The sequence below is a fragment of the Mus caroli genome, unplaced genomic scaffold (assembly GCF_978045245.1).
Source record: "Mus caroli unplaced genomic scaffold, Mus_caroli_1 scaffold_1, whole genome shotgun sequence".
Lineage (NCBI taxonomy): Eukaryota > Metazoa > Chordata > Mammalia > Rodentia > Muridae > Mus > Mus caroli.
This window is the reverse complement of record NW_028227256.1, coordinates 2,039,864-2,054,839: the sequence shown is the minus strand read 5'-3', so window position 1 is coordinate 2,054,839 and position 14,976 is coordinate 2,039,864. Positions and strand designations below refer to the sequence as shown.

General features: G+C 37.1%; 1 protein-coding gene across 1 annotated transcript in view; it reads right to left on the bottom strand.

The window, feature by feature from the left end:
* Positions 1-2,856: 2,856 nt before the first annotated feature.
* Tcea1 (transcription elongation factor A1) overlaps positions 2,857-14,976 on the bottom strand; it is a 35,686-nt gene continuing 23,566 nt past the window's right edge. Inside the window, exons 4-10 of the mRNA XM_021157352.3 lie at positions 14,369-14,456; positions 11,644-11,789; positions 9,895-9,951; positions 8,620-8,774; positions 7,140-7,286; positions 5,740-5,811; positions 2,857-4,446 (exon numbers count right to left, since the gene is read on the bottom strand). Of these exons, the coding sequence (XP_021013011.1) occupies positions 4,438-4,446; positions 5,740-5,811; positions 7,140-7,286; positions 8,620-8,774; positions 9,895-9,951; positions 11,644-11,789; positions 14,369-14,456 (674 nt within the window). The 3' untranslated portion in view covers positions 2,857-4,437. The remainder of the gene's footprint in view (positions 4,447-5,739; positions 5,812-7,139; positions 7,287-8,619; positions 8,775-9,894; positions 9,952-11,643; positions 11,790-14,368; positions 14,457-14,976) is intronic.

Below are 14,976 nucleotides of genomic sequence, written 5' to 3'. Positions count from 1 at the left end.
CCATCCTGTGGTCACATGTGATATCCAAGGACCCAGATGCCTATCAAAGAAAGGTGACTGTCTCCTTTCCTAGAACACCTTCACACAAGACTGTGCTACACAACTGAAAATATTCAATGAGAAGCTGGGCAGACAGTAAGAGGTACATTTATAGATCCCCCAAGAGTGAACTTTGTTGCCTCCTTAGACAGATACAAGCCTTTTTTTTTTAACTTTGCTCATATACCATGTGTCCATAAAAAAATATTCTCATGTATGTCAATCTGTGTCTAAGACAACATAAAACGAAACTTAGTACCCCTCTACAATTTCTCAAAGTAATTAATAACTTGAAGCCACTTTGTTTACACATTGCTTTTATTGCATGCTAATGTTATTTTTGGTAAGCATTATTTAAAGTGTGGTTCATATGTGTCTGGGTGCGCCTGCACGTGTGTGCGTGTGCATACATACATATCTTGATGATACATTAAAAGCCCTGATAAGGGCTGGTGAGATGGCTCAGTAGGCAAGAGCACCCGACTGCTCTTCCAAAGGTCCAGAGTTCAAATCCCAGCAACCACATGGTGGCTCACAACCACCTGAATTGAGATCTGACGCCCTCTTCTGGTTCATCTGAAGACAGCTACAGTGTACTTACATATAATAAATAAAAAAAAAAAAAAAAAAAAAAAAAGCCCTGATAAATGCACTTAAATGCACTCTTATAAACCTAGTTACTATTAACTTAAAAACCTATTAAAATGGCACACACGACGAAATAAGAACGCCACTAAAATTAGTATCTTATATTTTAAAGAGAAATTTTAATTTACAATCATGACATTAAAACCAGTGGCTAGTCTGTGTTTTCCTCTTTCATTATCACTACATCACCAACAAAATAGCCCACACTTTTCAGGATTCTTTCATGCCCAAATTTAAAATCAAAGAGGAAAAAGAGGTCACTTAAAAATGATATTGATACCTGTTAAGCCTACTCAGATCTTCATTGATTATTAAATTAGGCTATGGTCATTGAGGCACCTCAAGATTTATTGTACTGTGTGTGTGTGTGTATGAAGTGGTAGGTGCATAGGAGTCCTCTATCCACAGAAGCAAGATGATGTTGGATCCCCTGAAGCTAGAGTTACAGACAGTTTTGAGCCATCTAACACAGTGTGCTTGGAACTGAACTCAGGCTTTCTACAAAAGCAACACATGCTCTAACTGCTGAGGCATCTCTAGCCCTACCTTGGTGGCTCTTGATATGACAAGTTTACGCATGTCTTTTCAATAATAAAACTTCATTCTTTAATTAATAGCTGAGGATCACTTTATCAAATGAACTTGTATACTGACAAGTGTTAACAAGAGTATCCCAAAGCAAAAGGAATTATACCTGTCAATCCCAGGATTGGAAATGCCCTCACATACAGACCAAGAAGAAAGCATAGCTTGGGAGTCCTTGTCTGAAAGTTAGAGAACATTACTAGACCCATAGCTTACTTCATGTCTTAGTTTGCTAATTCTATAATAAATCATTTACTAAAAAAAAAAAAAAAATCAAGGTTCATAGTTCTAGACGGCTAGTTTATAATCACCATGGCAGGGACCACAGCAGCAGGAAAGCATGCATGGCACTGAGCAGTATCTTTGGGTTCGCATCTTGATCCACAAGCTTCACATGCTCTCTGCATGTTTTGAAACTTCAAACCTCAGCTCTGTAATATCCAAAATGAATTCAAGACCACCCTGTAGTACCGTCCCCCTTTGAAAAGGACTTTCCAAACTGTCCTAGCAGGCCAAGTGCAGAGCCAGACAAGGAAGCTGGCTGACTAGACAAATGTAAAGTTTTAGGGGTCAAAATGATTAAGCCTGCAGCTACCAAAACAATATTAGCTGTTCTCAGAGAAATAAGAATAGCAAATCTCCTGCCCCACACTGAATTCTGACAAAGATCACAAACCACCTGACCTTGTTGCGAGAATTCCCCTGACGTTAATAGCTGTGACGTTAATAGCTGATCCCTAAGTTCAAAATGTACTATTACTTTGCTGACCAAATCATAATAACCCACCATGTGGGCAAAGTGAGTCACTAGGCCAGAGGTAGTCACTATACAAACCAATGCCTGAAAGAAAGGGTTACTTGCTACACCAATGAGAATCCTGTTGCTCAAATCTGTCCCTTACAAAGGTATAAAAAGTGTGTTCTTTCTTTGTTCTTGGTCTCTCCTCTGGCCTGCATGCTGAGAGGGGAGTCCTCAACATGTTGGAATAATAAAAATCCTCATGCGTTTTGCAGCGATGGCGGCGGTCTCTGTGTTCTTTAAGGGTCTTTTGACAAACTCCAACAGCTCCAGTGGCAAACACCCTCCAAAAAGGTCTCCTCTACGATTCTTTCCCAAACAGTTCCATAGCTGTTGACCAAGCATTCATAATATATGCGCTCATAGGAACCATTCTCATTCAAACCGTAATTCTCCTGCCAAAAGTTGTAACATGTGGCTAACTCGGACATTTACAGCAGCTAACGCAAGGAGAGATGGATGAGCCTAGTCAAAAGCATACTGATGTTCTAATGTTTGCTGACACGGTCTCAGGGTACAGAAAGGCCTACTCTACCCAGACCTATTGTGTTCTAAAACAACGAACATTTACCTTTTGAATCTCAACAACCTCAAAAATATCTTAACTTTTAAAAATTATTTATGTGTATGACTCCTTTACATACGATCATGTGCCACATGTGTGCAGTGTACTCAGGCCAGAGGAGGGCATCAGATCTCTTATAAGGAAACCATTTAATTGGGACTGGCTTACACTTTCAGAGATGTTTCAACATCAAAAAAAAAAAAAAAAGACAAAAAACATGTATGTTTAACAACAAAAAACTTTATTGATTTACAAATTTTAAAATGGATCACTTAAAAGTGGGACTATTTTAACCTTATTACTTTTAAACTAATTCTTTCAAACTGTACTTTATTTTTAAAGTAACAGAAATTACCCATGGACCAATCTTTTTCTTTTTTTTTTTTTTGGGGGGGGGGGGGTGGTGTTTCGAGACAGGGTTTGTCTGTATAGCCCTGGCTGTCCTGGAACTCACTTTGTAGACCAGGCTGGCCTCGAACTCAGAAATCCGCCTGCCTCTGCCTCCCCAGTGCTGGGATTAAAGTCGGGGGCCACCATGCCCGGCGGACCAATCCTTTTAACATGGACATATTGTTTTCCATGTTTTGACAAACGGTCTGCAAAGCAGAGCATAGAAGAGTGCAAAGCTTGTGCAACGGTCTTTACACAGAAGTCTGAACACAGGCGGAAGCACGTAAGTTGTAGGCTTTATAAAAGTGGCCTTTACTATATGCATTACAACATCTGTGTCAGGAAGACGATGTGAAAACCACTGCTTATTACTAGCAAAACAAGTGGGACACATTTAAAAAGTAAAACTTAATTGTGAAATATGTTTCGTAAAACTATTTGCTACAGCCTACATTTCAGTTGGCTTGACATCATCATGTAAGAAAAATTTCAGCACAAAAGATTCGGTCTAAAGGATGTTTCCTTTTTTTGCAACTTCCATACACAAAGAGCATAGCTTAATGATTTACACAGTTCTCAGGCTTAATCCTTGGTCAGTAGATTTCCAAGTGCAAGTACAGTCATGCTGCCTCCAGGAACTCTACTAAGATACTAGCATTTTCTTCATAGCATGTCTTCCTATTGGGGAAAATTCATCAGAAGTATGCCTGTGGTGGGCTTTATGAAAAGCTTAGGAAATTGTAAGAGAGTTCTGTAAAACTAAAATACAGCACAAAGTCAAATAAAATAAATTGATGGCAACCAAGTCCGTTTTCAAAGTAAAATCTATTAAAAATGGTAATATATATGTATGAGAAATAAAATAAATGATCACTGTGGTTAGTCACAGATGCAAGAGATCCAAGGATCTGAGGCTTTGTGAGCACAGTAATTTAAGAGTAAAGTAATATGCTAGTTCAAATTGTGTGCACAACTTTGATAAGCTGGCCATGTACTATTGGAATACACACTACATTTGGTAACTCTAAAATTTATATTATGCCTTTTCCTTTTAACATGTTTAGGTACATACCAATGAGAAAAGCAATTTATCTTTTTGCATTAACAGATGAACAGAATTTTTGTGTTCTAGGCTATAAAAAGTTAATTATTTAATAAAATGCAACATCAACTTATGAAAGAGAAAAACAAAGCAACGCATTATATAATTATTTTATGGTCTCCTAGCTGATCTGAGACCACAGAAGGCATTTAAGAAAGACTGTCAGGTGAACAACAAAGACCAACCCATGAGATGTATGTTGTTTACAAATTTCACTTGCAGGGAAACGAGTTGCCTGGCTTAATTTTAAAGCTAATTACAAAATTAGTTTTTCTTAATGGTCCAGATACTTTGCCAATTCTTCCAAACTCAACAGAACTGCAAAGACAAAAGAAATATTTTGTAAGGTTTAAAAATACAAGGAATGGTGTATATATATTTACTTTATATACTTTATTAAAAAGATATTTTTGAAAAATAATTTTTATCCATAGTAGCCACTCATTTTTACCCTCCACCATAAAATTACAAGGACTATGTAATGAAGAACAAATATATAAAGCTTTTGATGTTTTAAAAAGTATTTCTCTAATGCTTCTTGGTTAAATAACAATTCTTATTAGCTTTCTATATTAAACTAAACTTCTTATATTTATTAAATACCATATGGTACAATATGTTTTAGTAAACTGCTTGTATTAAAACAAACTACATAATACTTGAGTAAGTAGAGATAAAAATTACCAAGCATGTATAACAGATCTAAGAGAATATCTGGACAGGTCAAGTCTGTCTACCAGGACTGGAAACGAGGAGGACAGAGAGGGAGCTGAAGTATTATCTATGCCTACTACATGAGGAAATCATAGTTGAGTGAGAGTGAGAGGCAAGGGAGTTCTAATTATTGTGTGGTCCAAAGACTTATCCCTACTATGGGTCTGTCCCGATCCCACACTAGTAATATCCCCATCATTATTAATAATAAAAGTAACATTGAGATTGATGTGCAATCCTAATTTTATATTTTGTTTTTGTAGTTTTAAAAACAAAGTCACTCAAAAATTAGTTTTCCACTGTCCTGTACAAAAATCGAACTGTCATCAACAGTCAATCTGAAGTCAGGAGGGAATCACAGAACCCTACTCCTTGCTTAAGTATTGGTAAATTCTGGGGCTGAAGCAATAGAAACTCTAATGAACAGTTCAAAACCTGCAGGCACACAGACTGGCCTGGTTAAACTCAGAGGGTCACACAACAAAACAGCATTAATGTGAGAAAGGGACTCGGAAGGATTGACGGGTAGGTGAGAGATGAGACTAAGGGTGAGTAGTCTCACATTTTATACATGTTTGAAGTCAGTAAAGAACAGATACATAACAAGCATAAACTTGCTTGTATGAGACAAATTTAATAATACAAAAGCAAAATAAATGTTTACTGAAAAGCTACAAACCCACAGCTAAGCCCACTATAATTCCTAAAACAAACTCTGATATCACAGAACTCTATAAATTTTTCCAAGATAAAAATGTAATGGGAATGTGTGGCAATAATTTAGTATTTTTCCCTGGTATTAAAATATATGTGTTGCTAAGATTAAGTCTTAGGAGGGTACAGATTTATGTTAGTCAGCTTATAAAAGTTTGATATACATGCCAGGGTGTGCCATACCTTCCACCGATTTCCACATTCATTACATACAACAAATGTTGTCATTGGTTCATCAGCACTACGAGTTTGCACCTACAGTAGAATTAAATGAAAATCATTACTTTTTGAATGAATGACCATTAAAAATAATCCAACCCATATAAGAGCACTCTACATAAAGATATACAGTAACTCCAGTGATATTACCTTAAGATGTGCAAGAGCTTATACAAGTTCAAATACACCATTGGAAAAAGAGCGTATATTTTCAAGTTTCATTTTTCTTATTCTGTTGTCTTTCATGTGTAATTTATCCAGGTAAGTGGGAAAAGAAATTCTCTAAAAGTCAAGATTAAATTGTGCTGGTACAAACCTTTAATTCTAGCACTCAGGAGGCAGAGGCAGGAGAATCTCTGAGAGTTTTAAGTCAGCCTGGTCTACAGAGTTCTAGGACAAGTCAGGGCTGTCACACAGAGCAATCCTGTCTCAACCAACCAACCAACCAACCAACCAAACAAACAAACAAACAACAAAAAAGTAAAGAAATATTCTAATAAGGACTGAAGAGATGACTCAGCAGTTACAAGCATTGTCATTCTTGCAGAGGACCAAGGATCTAGTCCCAGCACCAGCTTGGTACTTCCCAACCATCCATAAATCCAATTCTAGAAGATATGACAGCCTCTTCAGATTTCCAAGGGCATGAAGATGCATATGATACATGACAACATGCAGGGAAAACAATACATAAAACATAAATAAATCTAAAAGGAAGAGGAGGAGAAGGAAACAAACACTCTAAAAAAGTCCTCCTTGCCCTGTGAGATGGATCAGTATGTAAACATACTTGCCATCAACCCTAACAACTTGAGTTTGAGCCCCAAATCCATGGTAGAAGAAGAGACTCAAATACCCCTCTGCCCTCTGGTCTTCACATGTGTAAACACACACACACACACACACACACACACACACACACACACCCCTCACTTTAAAAAAAATCTCTGCTATTCTGTACTCAATGGCAATAGTACCTAGGCCCCTGAAGTAGGCAATTTTCTGTTCTCTGTGAACATCTCTCTATAAGGTAGTTAAACCTGTAGGTACTCACAGGCTGTGTGAAGAGAGTGGAGAACTTCCCTTAAACTATACGGTCCTGCTTACTCTGACATAGTCACCAGTAACTGCTTATAAGCTGTTAAAAACAACCTGGTCATTGTAGTACATGTTTTATTTTATATAGCCACTACAGTTTTCATATTAAATGTTTTTATGACCTTATCTTCAATTAGTTGGAATCTACTGAGAAAGCACTTTTTCACTAAGAGGTCAGAAGAATTACAGATTCTGTAATTATCTTTACTCTGAGACAGGAGTGAAACATTCTTAATGTGAACATGAGAGCACACTCAATCACAAACCTGTGTGTAAGTGCAGTTCTTCTTTTTACATTTGCCACAAGTGAACAAGTCAGTCTGGGTCCCACCAGTCTTGGCCATCTGATGCTCCCTGATGGCTTCTTTGGTCAGGTTTTTCCTCATCTCTTTGAGCTCATCACTAGCCATTTCCTATGGCAAAAATGGCAGTATCAATCAGATACTTTCTATAGCTATTCTATATCCTGAATGTTTTCATGTTCGCATAAGTTAGCAATAACCAACAATAAAAGTAAAATCAGCTTATAAAATTTTAATAATGTCCCTCAGAAGATTTAAAATAATTTGCTTCTTTTCTGACTTGTAAATATTTATGTAAAAATTAGATCCACATACTGTTTCTAAACTAACAATGAAAACCTGTAGCAATTAGCAACTCTAGTATTCACAAAGTGGTCTAAATACTATCACTACCCATGCCATCCTCAGAGAAACCAGGGACCTTTGGAGGAAGATCTGGATTTGTTTTGAGGCAAGTACATAGAATATACCAGGATTCCTTTCTGTGCCAGAAAAAGTAGCATCAAGGAGAGTCTGATGGTCCATAGTAAAGTAAATAAAAAATTATTTCAGTCACTGAAATAATTACTATAAGGAAAAATACCCAGGAGGTTGATAAGGCTCCAAAAGTCCCGACAGGACTTAGTAGAGGGCATGTACATACAAAAGCATTATGCTTGACATAGATTCAAGAGATAAGGATGAAAAAAAAAGGAAGACAAATTCTCAAAAAGTAGTTAGAACTCAGGTGATGGATATATAGAATCTGATTACATTGTGTTCTCTGCTTTGCAGAAGTTTTAGGTATTTTAAAACAAAATTTCATGAAGATAAACTTTATTAGCTATTTCAAAAGTTACTATTACTCTGATGGATGGTTAATAAAATCAAAATTGTAGATATACTATGGCTAATGTCTATAAATAGCAGACTATGAATCTACCCCATAGTTCTCTACATTTATTTAAAAAATAACCAGTAAGATGGCTAAGTTTATAGTTTTTTTTTTTTTAAGACTTATTTATTATAAGTAGCTATCTTCAGATGCACCAGAAGAGGACATCAGATCTCATTAGGAATGGTTGTGAACCGCCATGTGGTTGCTGGGATTTGAACTCAGGACCTTTGGAGGAGCAGTCAATGCTCTTAACCGCTGAGCCATCTCTCCAGCCCCCAAGTTTATAGTTTTTAACCATGGTAAATGGCTTAAAGGATACAAAGTCTGTTCATAACTAAAAGATTCACAATTCATATAAATTCAAGTGATAAATGGATCCAAATGATTTAATGTACCACACAAAGAACATCTGGACAGCTCAAGACAAAAGGAATAAGTCAACAATATCAATGGAGCAAATAATCTTGAGTGTTCCTAATATATAAATACACCATGGTTGTTTTTGCAGCACATGAAATACACAGCACATGAGATATTTATACAGCACTTATATACAGACTTGCTCACCTCTGCTGTCATTCTAGCAAATAGGTCAGGAGGAATATTCCCACACAGCACGTTTTTCCTTAAATTTGGATTCTTTGCATCTTTAAGATTTGATATCCTACTTCGTACTCTGTTTTTGTACTTCATGTCTGTATTCCTTATTTCTTGATATATAGGTACTTGGCCATTAAGGAAAAAAGAATAAGCTATACAGATAAGAACTTTGTCCTGCCAAATTCATAATTCTTAAAATTTTAAGCAATTTGTAAAAATGGTTTCCAATTTAGATAAATGATAAGACAACAAACACTTCTTTCATATTCCTTCATCTGTTACTAGTCATAGTGTTACTCTTTACAACTGTGACTAAGTAATGCTTTTTATTTTTTAATGCTTAATGTCAAAAGCATGCAAGAGTAACTGCCACAACCCAAGTTAGCAAGTATTTGAGAAATTATAATTGCACAAGCTGTTAACTTGCCCGACTCTGAATCCCACTATGGATCTTAAATTCCTATGAGCATAGCCACAGGTCCCTTGGAGGTCTTCTGCGAAGAGACCATCGACGACATTATTGAAGGCTCATCTCATTTACCAGCTCAGTGACAAAATGATTATAGCAGTCTCTTCTCCACAGAAGGCCAGTTCAAAATAGAGCCTGGAGGAGCCTGGAGGAGCTCACTTTTTACAAAGACCAGTTCCTCAAAAAGGAGAGTTTCATCTCATACTGCCACCGAGTATAAGTGGTGGCACTTTCACACGCAAGTCCTCTCTCACAGTCTTTTCTGTGGTGCCAGGCATAAACACATGTTCTGCCAGAAAGAACAGGGGACTGTGAGTACTCTGCTGGGGCCCTCCACTAAGCGACCTTTATATTTCCCGCCAGTTTACACAACTTAAATTCAGATGCTACATTCCCAATTTGCAAAGACAGAAAGACAAAACTACCATCAAACATAGGCTGTTAAGATCTGAATGACGCCGGGCGTGGTGGCCCACGCCTTTAATCCCAGCACTTGGGAGGCAGAGGCAGGCAGATTTCTGAGTTTGAGGCCAGCCTCGTCTACAGAGTGAGTTCCAGAACAGCCGGGGCTACACAGAGAAACCCTGTCTCAAAAGAAACAAACAAACAGGATTTGAATGACAAAGACATAAGTGAAATAAATTAACATGATACCCGGCTCCTTCCTAAGAAAATATAGGATAAAACTCTGACTAGGAGAGAAGCAGAAGAAACTGGACAAGAAAACCTCACAGCTTACTAAACACAGATATGGGTGTGCACACAAAGGATATCTTCCTCAATCTGAGATCCCAGTTCTTCTTCATCAGCTCCAATAGCAACATAATCATCTAGGGATAATAATGAAAAACTCATTATGTAAAGTGTAAGCAAACCATTTCTATTTCTTCAACTCCATTTGCCTTCTGTAAAGAATCTGAGTTAGATCTGGTATCTTACTGCCCACTACTCCTGTCTTCTAGGATTTGTCTAAGATCTCTGCCACAGTACTCCTGCATTGATGACTCCTGTTCCTGAGGAAAAATAATTCACATACTAGGCAAGTCCTCATTTCATAAGATCATAAGGGCTGGTGAGATGGCTCAGTGGGTAAGAGCACCCGACTGCTCTTCCGAAGGTCCGGAGTTCAAATCCCAGCAACCACATGGTGGCGCACAACCATCTGTAATGAGATCTGACTCCCTCTTCTGGAGTGTCTGTGAAGACAGCTACCGTGTACTTACATATAATCAATAAATAAATCTTTAAAAAAAAAAAAAAAAAAGATACCATGCCTGGCACACACCGTTAATTCCAGCACTTGGGAGGCAGAGGCAGGAGGATCTCTGAGTTCGAGGCCAGCCTGGTCTACAGAGTGAGTTCCAGGACAGCCAGGATTGCACATAGAAACCCTGTCTCAAAAAACAAACAAACAAAAAAAAATAAGACCATAAATTCTGGGTGTTCCAACAAAGAGAAGAGAAAGAACAGATATTAGGAAGAACTGTCCTGTCTCTTGTGACTCAGGCTTCAGCACAGAGAAACTACTCATTTCATTTGCCAATCACATACACAGACATACTCAGAAGAATTCCACAAATGCTCAAAAGGACAGAAAGAATAAATAGAACTGCTAGAAAGAAAAGGGGGAAAAATACACAGACACAATAAGGAAATTAAAGTAGAAAGAGCCAAGTGAGGAGCTAAACTGGTCATCCTAGTTATGCATAGTTCAGCATACCTGAAAAGAAAAAGAATGAGTTTGTATAAAATGTCAAATATCCTGCCAATCAAGCTTACTTTCTTTTTTATTTATTTATTTTTTTAAGATTTATTTCTTTATTATATGTAAGTACACTGTAGCTGTCTTCAGACACTGCAGAAGAGGGAGTCAGATCTCATTACAGATGGTTGTGAGCCACCATGTGGTTGCTGGGATTTGAATTCTGGACCTTCGGAAGAGCAGTCGGGTGCTCTTACCCACTGAGCCATCTCACCAGCCCTCAAGCTTACTTTCTTAACTAATACACATACATTTGACATATTTTATGAATACCACATTATGTTATCCCTATTCACACTGTATACGGATCCCTAAAGTCTAAAATTTACATGTTAAGTCTAAGATCAGTCCTTTGTAGTACTTTTTACGTAAGTATAAACTATAAATACATACTGCTTTTCTAACTATAAAAAGTAAAAAAGAAGAATTATTAATATAAAACTTAAATACTGTATGTCATACTAACATTTGACAATTCAGTGTTATTACCTCTCAATCTAAGGTCAGGGTAATGAGTTTGCAGATTAAAGATTTGTGTGGGAAAAGCTTAAATTAGCATGAATCAGAAAAGAAGGCTAGAAGGCTCTGTCTATAGGAGGTCCCAGTGTCCTGAGTTCCTCTTTAATAACTGCTACTAACAACAAACTCCTAAGCTAAGTGGTGGGAGCATCAGCAGGGAGATACCTATAAAATACTAAAACAAAGGTAAAGAGGACAGAGGGGTACAAAAGGCTAAAGAGCAAACAAACACTAAACTTACCTCCTGTCCGAAGAGCTGCAGCAAGCATCTCCCTACATTTTAATCGCACAGAATCAGAAGTGCTTGGTGCCCGAGGAAAAGATGAAACATAAGTATCTCGAGCATTTGTCTCATCCTTTCTGCTGCTTACATTGCTGCTGGAACTACTAAAATACACAACATAAATAAATACACAGAGCAAAAAACAATCAGGAAACCCTTCATAATAGCATTATCATTACTTTTCTAAAAATAAATACTTGGGGTCTCTTAAGTAGACCAGAGGTCTTCCTGCCTCTGCCTCAAGTGCTCAGATTAACGTGTGCACCACTACACGCTGCCCTACACTATTTCCAACAGAAAAAAAGTATATTATAGCTCAGCATAGTACATAAAAAGCAGGGATCTTGGTTTAAGAAAAGGGATGGGGGATAGGACTAGAGGCAACTTGCAGGCAAAATAGAAAAAAAATTGCTTGAAAACCTCTGTTGTAGTTAGACAATAAGGTTCTAATAAAACTCTCTTTAAGAGCAGGTTTATTGTTTCAGAATTGTAGAAAGATTTCTTCCTAGAAATACTAGCATCATCTGAATAGTCTAAAAATTTTCTAATCAACTCCAAAATTTCAATTACATCTGATTAACTTCTGTTGGACATTCACCAAACAAGTTATTTTCAAAATGTTTCTGTCTAGTTTCCAGTTCAGTTTTGTCATATTAATGGTATCTATCACAAATCTTTTTCTAAGACTAATTATGCTGTCTGTACCCTCTTGTCCACTGTAGAACTAACTTGCTGTGCTTGCTAATAAGAATACATCTCCTCAGGCTAGAGAGATGGCTCAGCAGTTAAGAGCACTGACTGCTCTTCTGAAGGTCCTGAGTTCAATTCCCAGCAACCCCCACATGGTGGCTCACAAACATCTGTACAGCTATAGTATATTCATATACATAAATAAATAAATCTTAAAAAAAATAAAAAAGAATACATCTCCGCCCCTTCTCTCCAAGACAAGGCCTGTGGTTGTGCTCACTTTAACTGAAGCACTCAAGAGGCAGGAAGACTTCTGAGTTTGAACTGTTAAACACCAGAACTGGCTACTACAGACATGAGAGTCATCTGTGTCATCTAACTTTATAGACAGTTTCTTCAGAGACCATCTCTTATGACCTACTTTACTTAGAAAATACTGTTTACACAGAGGTTTGAACATAGCTCTCATACACACTCCCCTGCAAGACTAAGTTTCCTAAAAGCAAGAGCTAGGATTTAATCCTGTGCCTATTTTCAAGGTATAGATTGGTATCTGCAGGAAGTAAATAAAAAAAGGATTGTTTACTTTTGAGATAGGGGGTCGTGTAACCAAGGCTGGCCCCAAACTCTCTATATAAGCCAAGAATGACCTTAAATTTCTCATTCTTCTGATTCGGGATTACAGATGTGTGCCACCATGCCCTATTTTATGGAGTCCTAGGAATTGAATATACTCAGCAAGCACTACACCAAATTAACTACAACTCTAGTCCCCAACCAATGTTAAACAAACGAACTTCTTCTTAAGTATTTCTTTAATTTCTTTGCCTATGGCCAGAGTTAGCCAAAGCACTGCAAACTGCCTGTGTGGACAAATGAAGACTCATTTAAATCAATTGTTTTTCAAATTCTTGCACCAAAATATAAAACCTTGCTCAACTTCAAATCACCTTTCTTTTTATTATAACTCAGACTTTTCTGGACAGTCCTCTATTGTTTCTTCCTGGTTCTGTATTGGACAGATGCCAGGCTTTAGCAGATAAACTCCACCTAAACTTAAATTACTAATAAAAATACACGAAAAACTCATTTTCTTCTAAATGGCTAAATCTGGGAGGAAAAGTGCTCAAAAGGCAAATGAGTTCCAGGGTCAATCCCTAATCGGTACCTTCATATTGGACTTATTATTGCTAGCCCTAGCAATTTTATTCAAACTTATTAAAAGTATAAAATAAAGAATTTCACTTTATTTATGTAGACTTCTATTTTCCTTCTAAGATTCTAAGAAATCTTGCTAAATTTTTTTAAGTTAGCATACATGTGTACTGGTCCCATGTGACTAGATAGTGGAAGAGTAGTGAAGGCATGACCAGAAGACCAAAAAAAGTAATGGAGCAGGTAAACTACCTAGTTATCCTTGCTGTTTTTTTGTTTTTGTTTTTGTTTTGTTGATGTTGTTGTTAACATGACACAAACTAGAGTTATCTGGTAAGAGAAACCTCAACTGAGAAAAGGTCTCCACTAGATGGCCCACAGATCAGGCTATGGGGCACGTTTTAATTAGTGATTGATGAGAGTCCTGTTCACTGTGGATGGTGCCACAATTGGGCAGGTGGTCCTGGATTGTATAAAAGAGCAACAAGCCTTAAGTACCAAGCCAGTAAGGCAACATTCCTCCATGGCTTCCTGCTTTAGTATCCCTTAACGAACTTGTCCTGGGATATGTACCTTATTGATCCTTTATTTTCTCTTTCTTTTGTTTTTTGGGTTTTTTTTTTTTTTGTTGTTGTTGTTGTTGTTCTTTTTTTTTGAGACAGGGTTTCTCTGTTGTCCTGGCCAACTTAGAGACCCACTCGACTCTGCCTCCTAATTACTGAGATGAAAGGCATGTATTACCCACCACTGCCAAGTTTGATCATGTTCTTTATCACAGCAATAGAAATCCTAAGACAGCAACCTCAGCAGAAATTAATTTACATACAAAGTGAACTACCTTTCTTCTCTTGCTTCAGGGCTATTCTGTGATGAAATTGCAGGTTCTTTTTTCTTTTCTTCAGGATCTTTATCAGTTGATGGTCCATCTGAAAAATTTATCAAATTCCTAAACAGTCTACTTTTGTTAAAAATGAAAACAATCAAGTACTGTACATTAATAGACAATACACACTAAATAATCAAGCCCCAAAGATCATTAAAACCTTCAATTTCCCACAATTATATAAATATAAGCAAAGTATATGTACTAGGATATTATTCATAATAGGCTCATAATCAACATTCCTAAATTGTCACTTGGAAAGAAACAGAAATTCACATGCCAATGGCACCTGAAAGTTTAAAAGAAAAATATACACAGGAAAGAATGTGGATGAATGTGAGCACATCCATTCTGAAAATTAATGATCTGTCAACAGAGCAGCAGATTCCAAACTCTTTTTAAGACTTAGAGCAGTGGTTCTCAACTTGTGGGTCACATATCCTGCATATCAGATAATCATATTACAATTCATATAGCAGTAGCATAATTACAGTTATGAAGTAGCAATGAAATAATTCTATGGTGGAGGGAGGTCAGGTCTCCACAACATGAGGACCTGTATT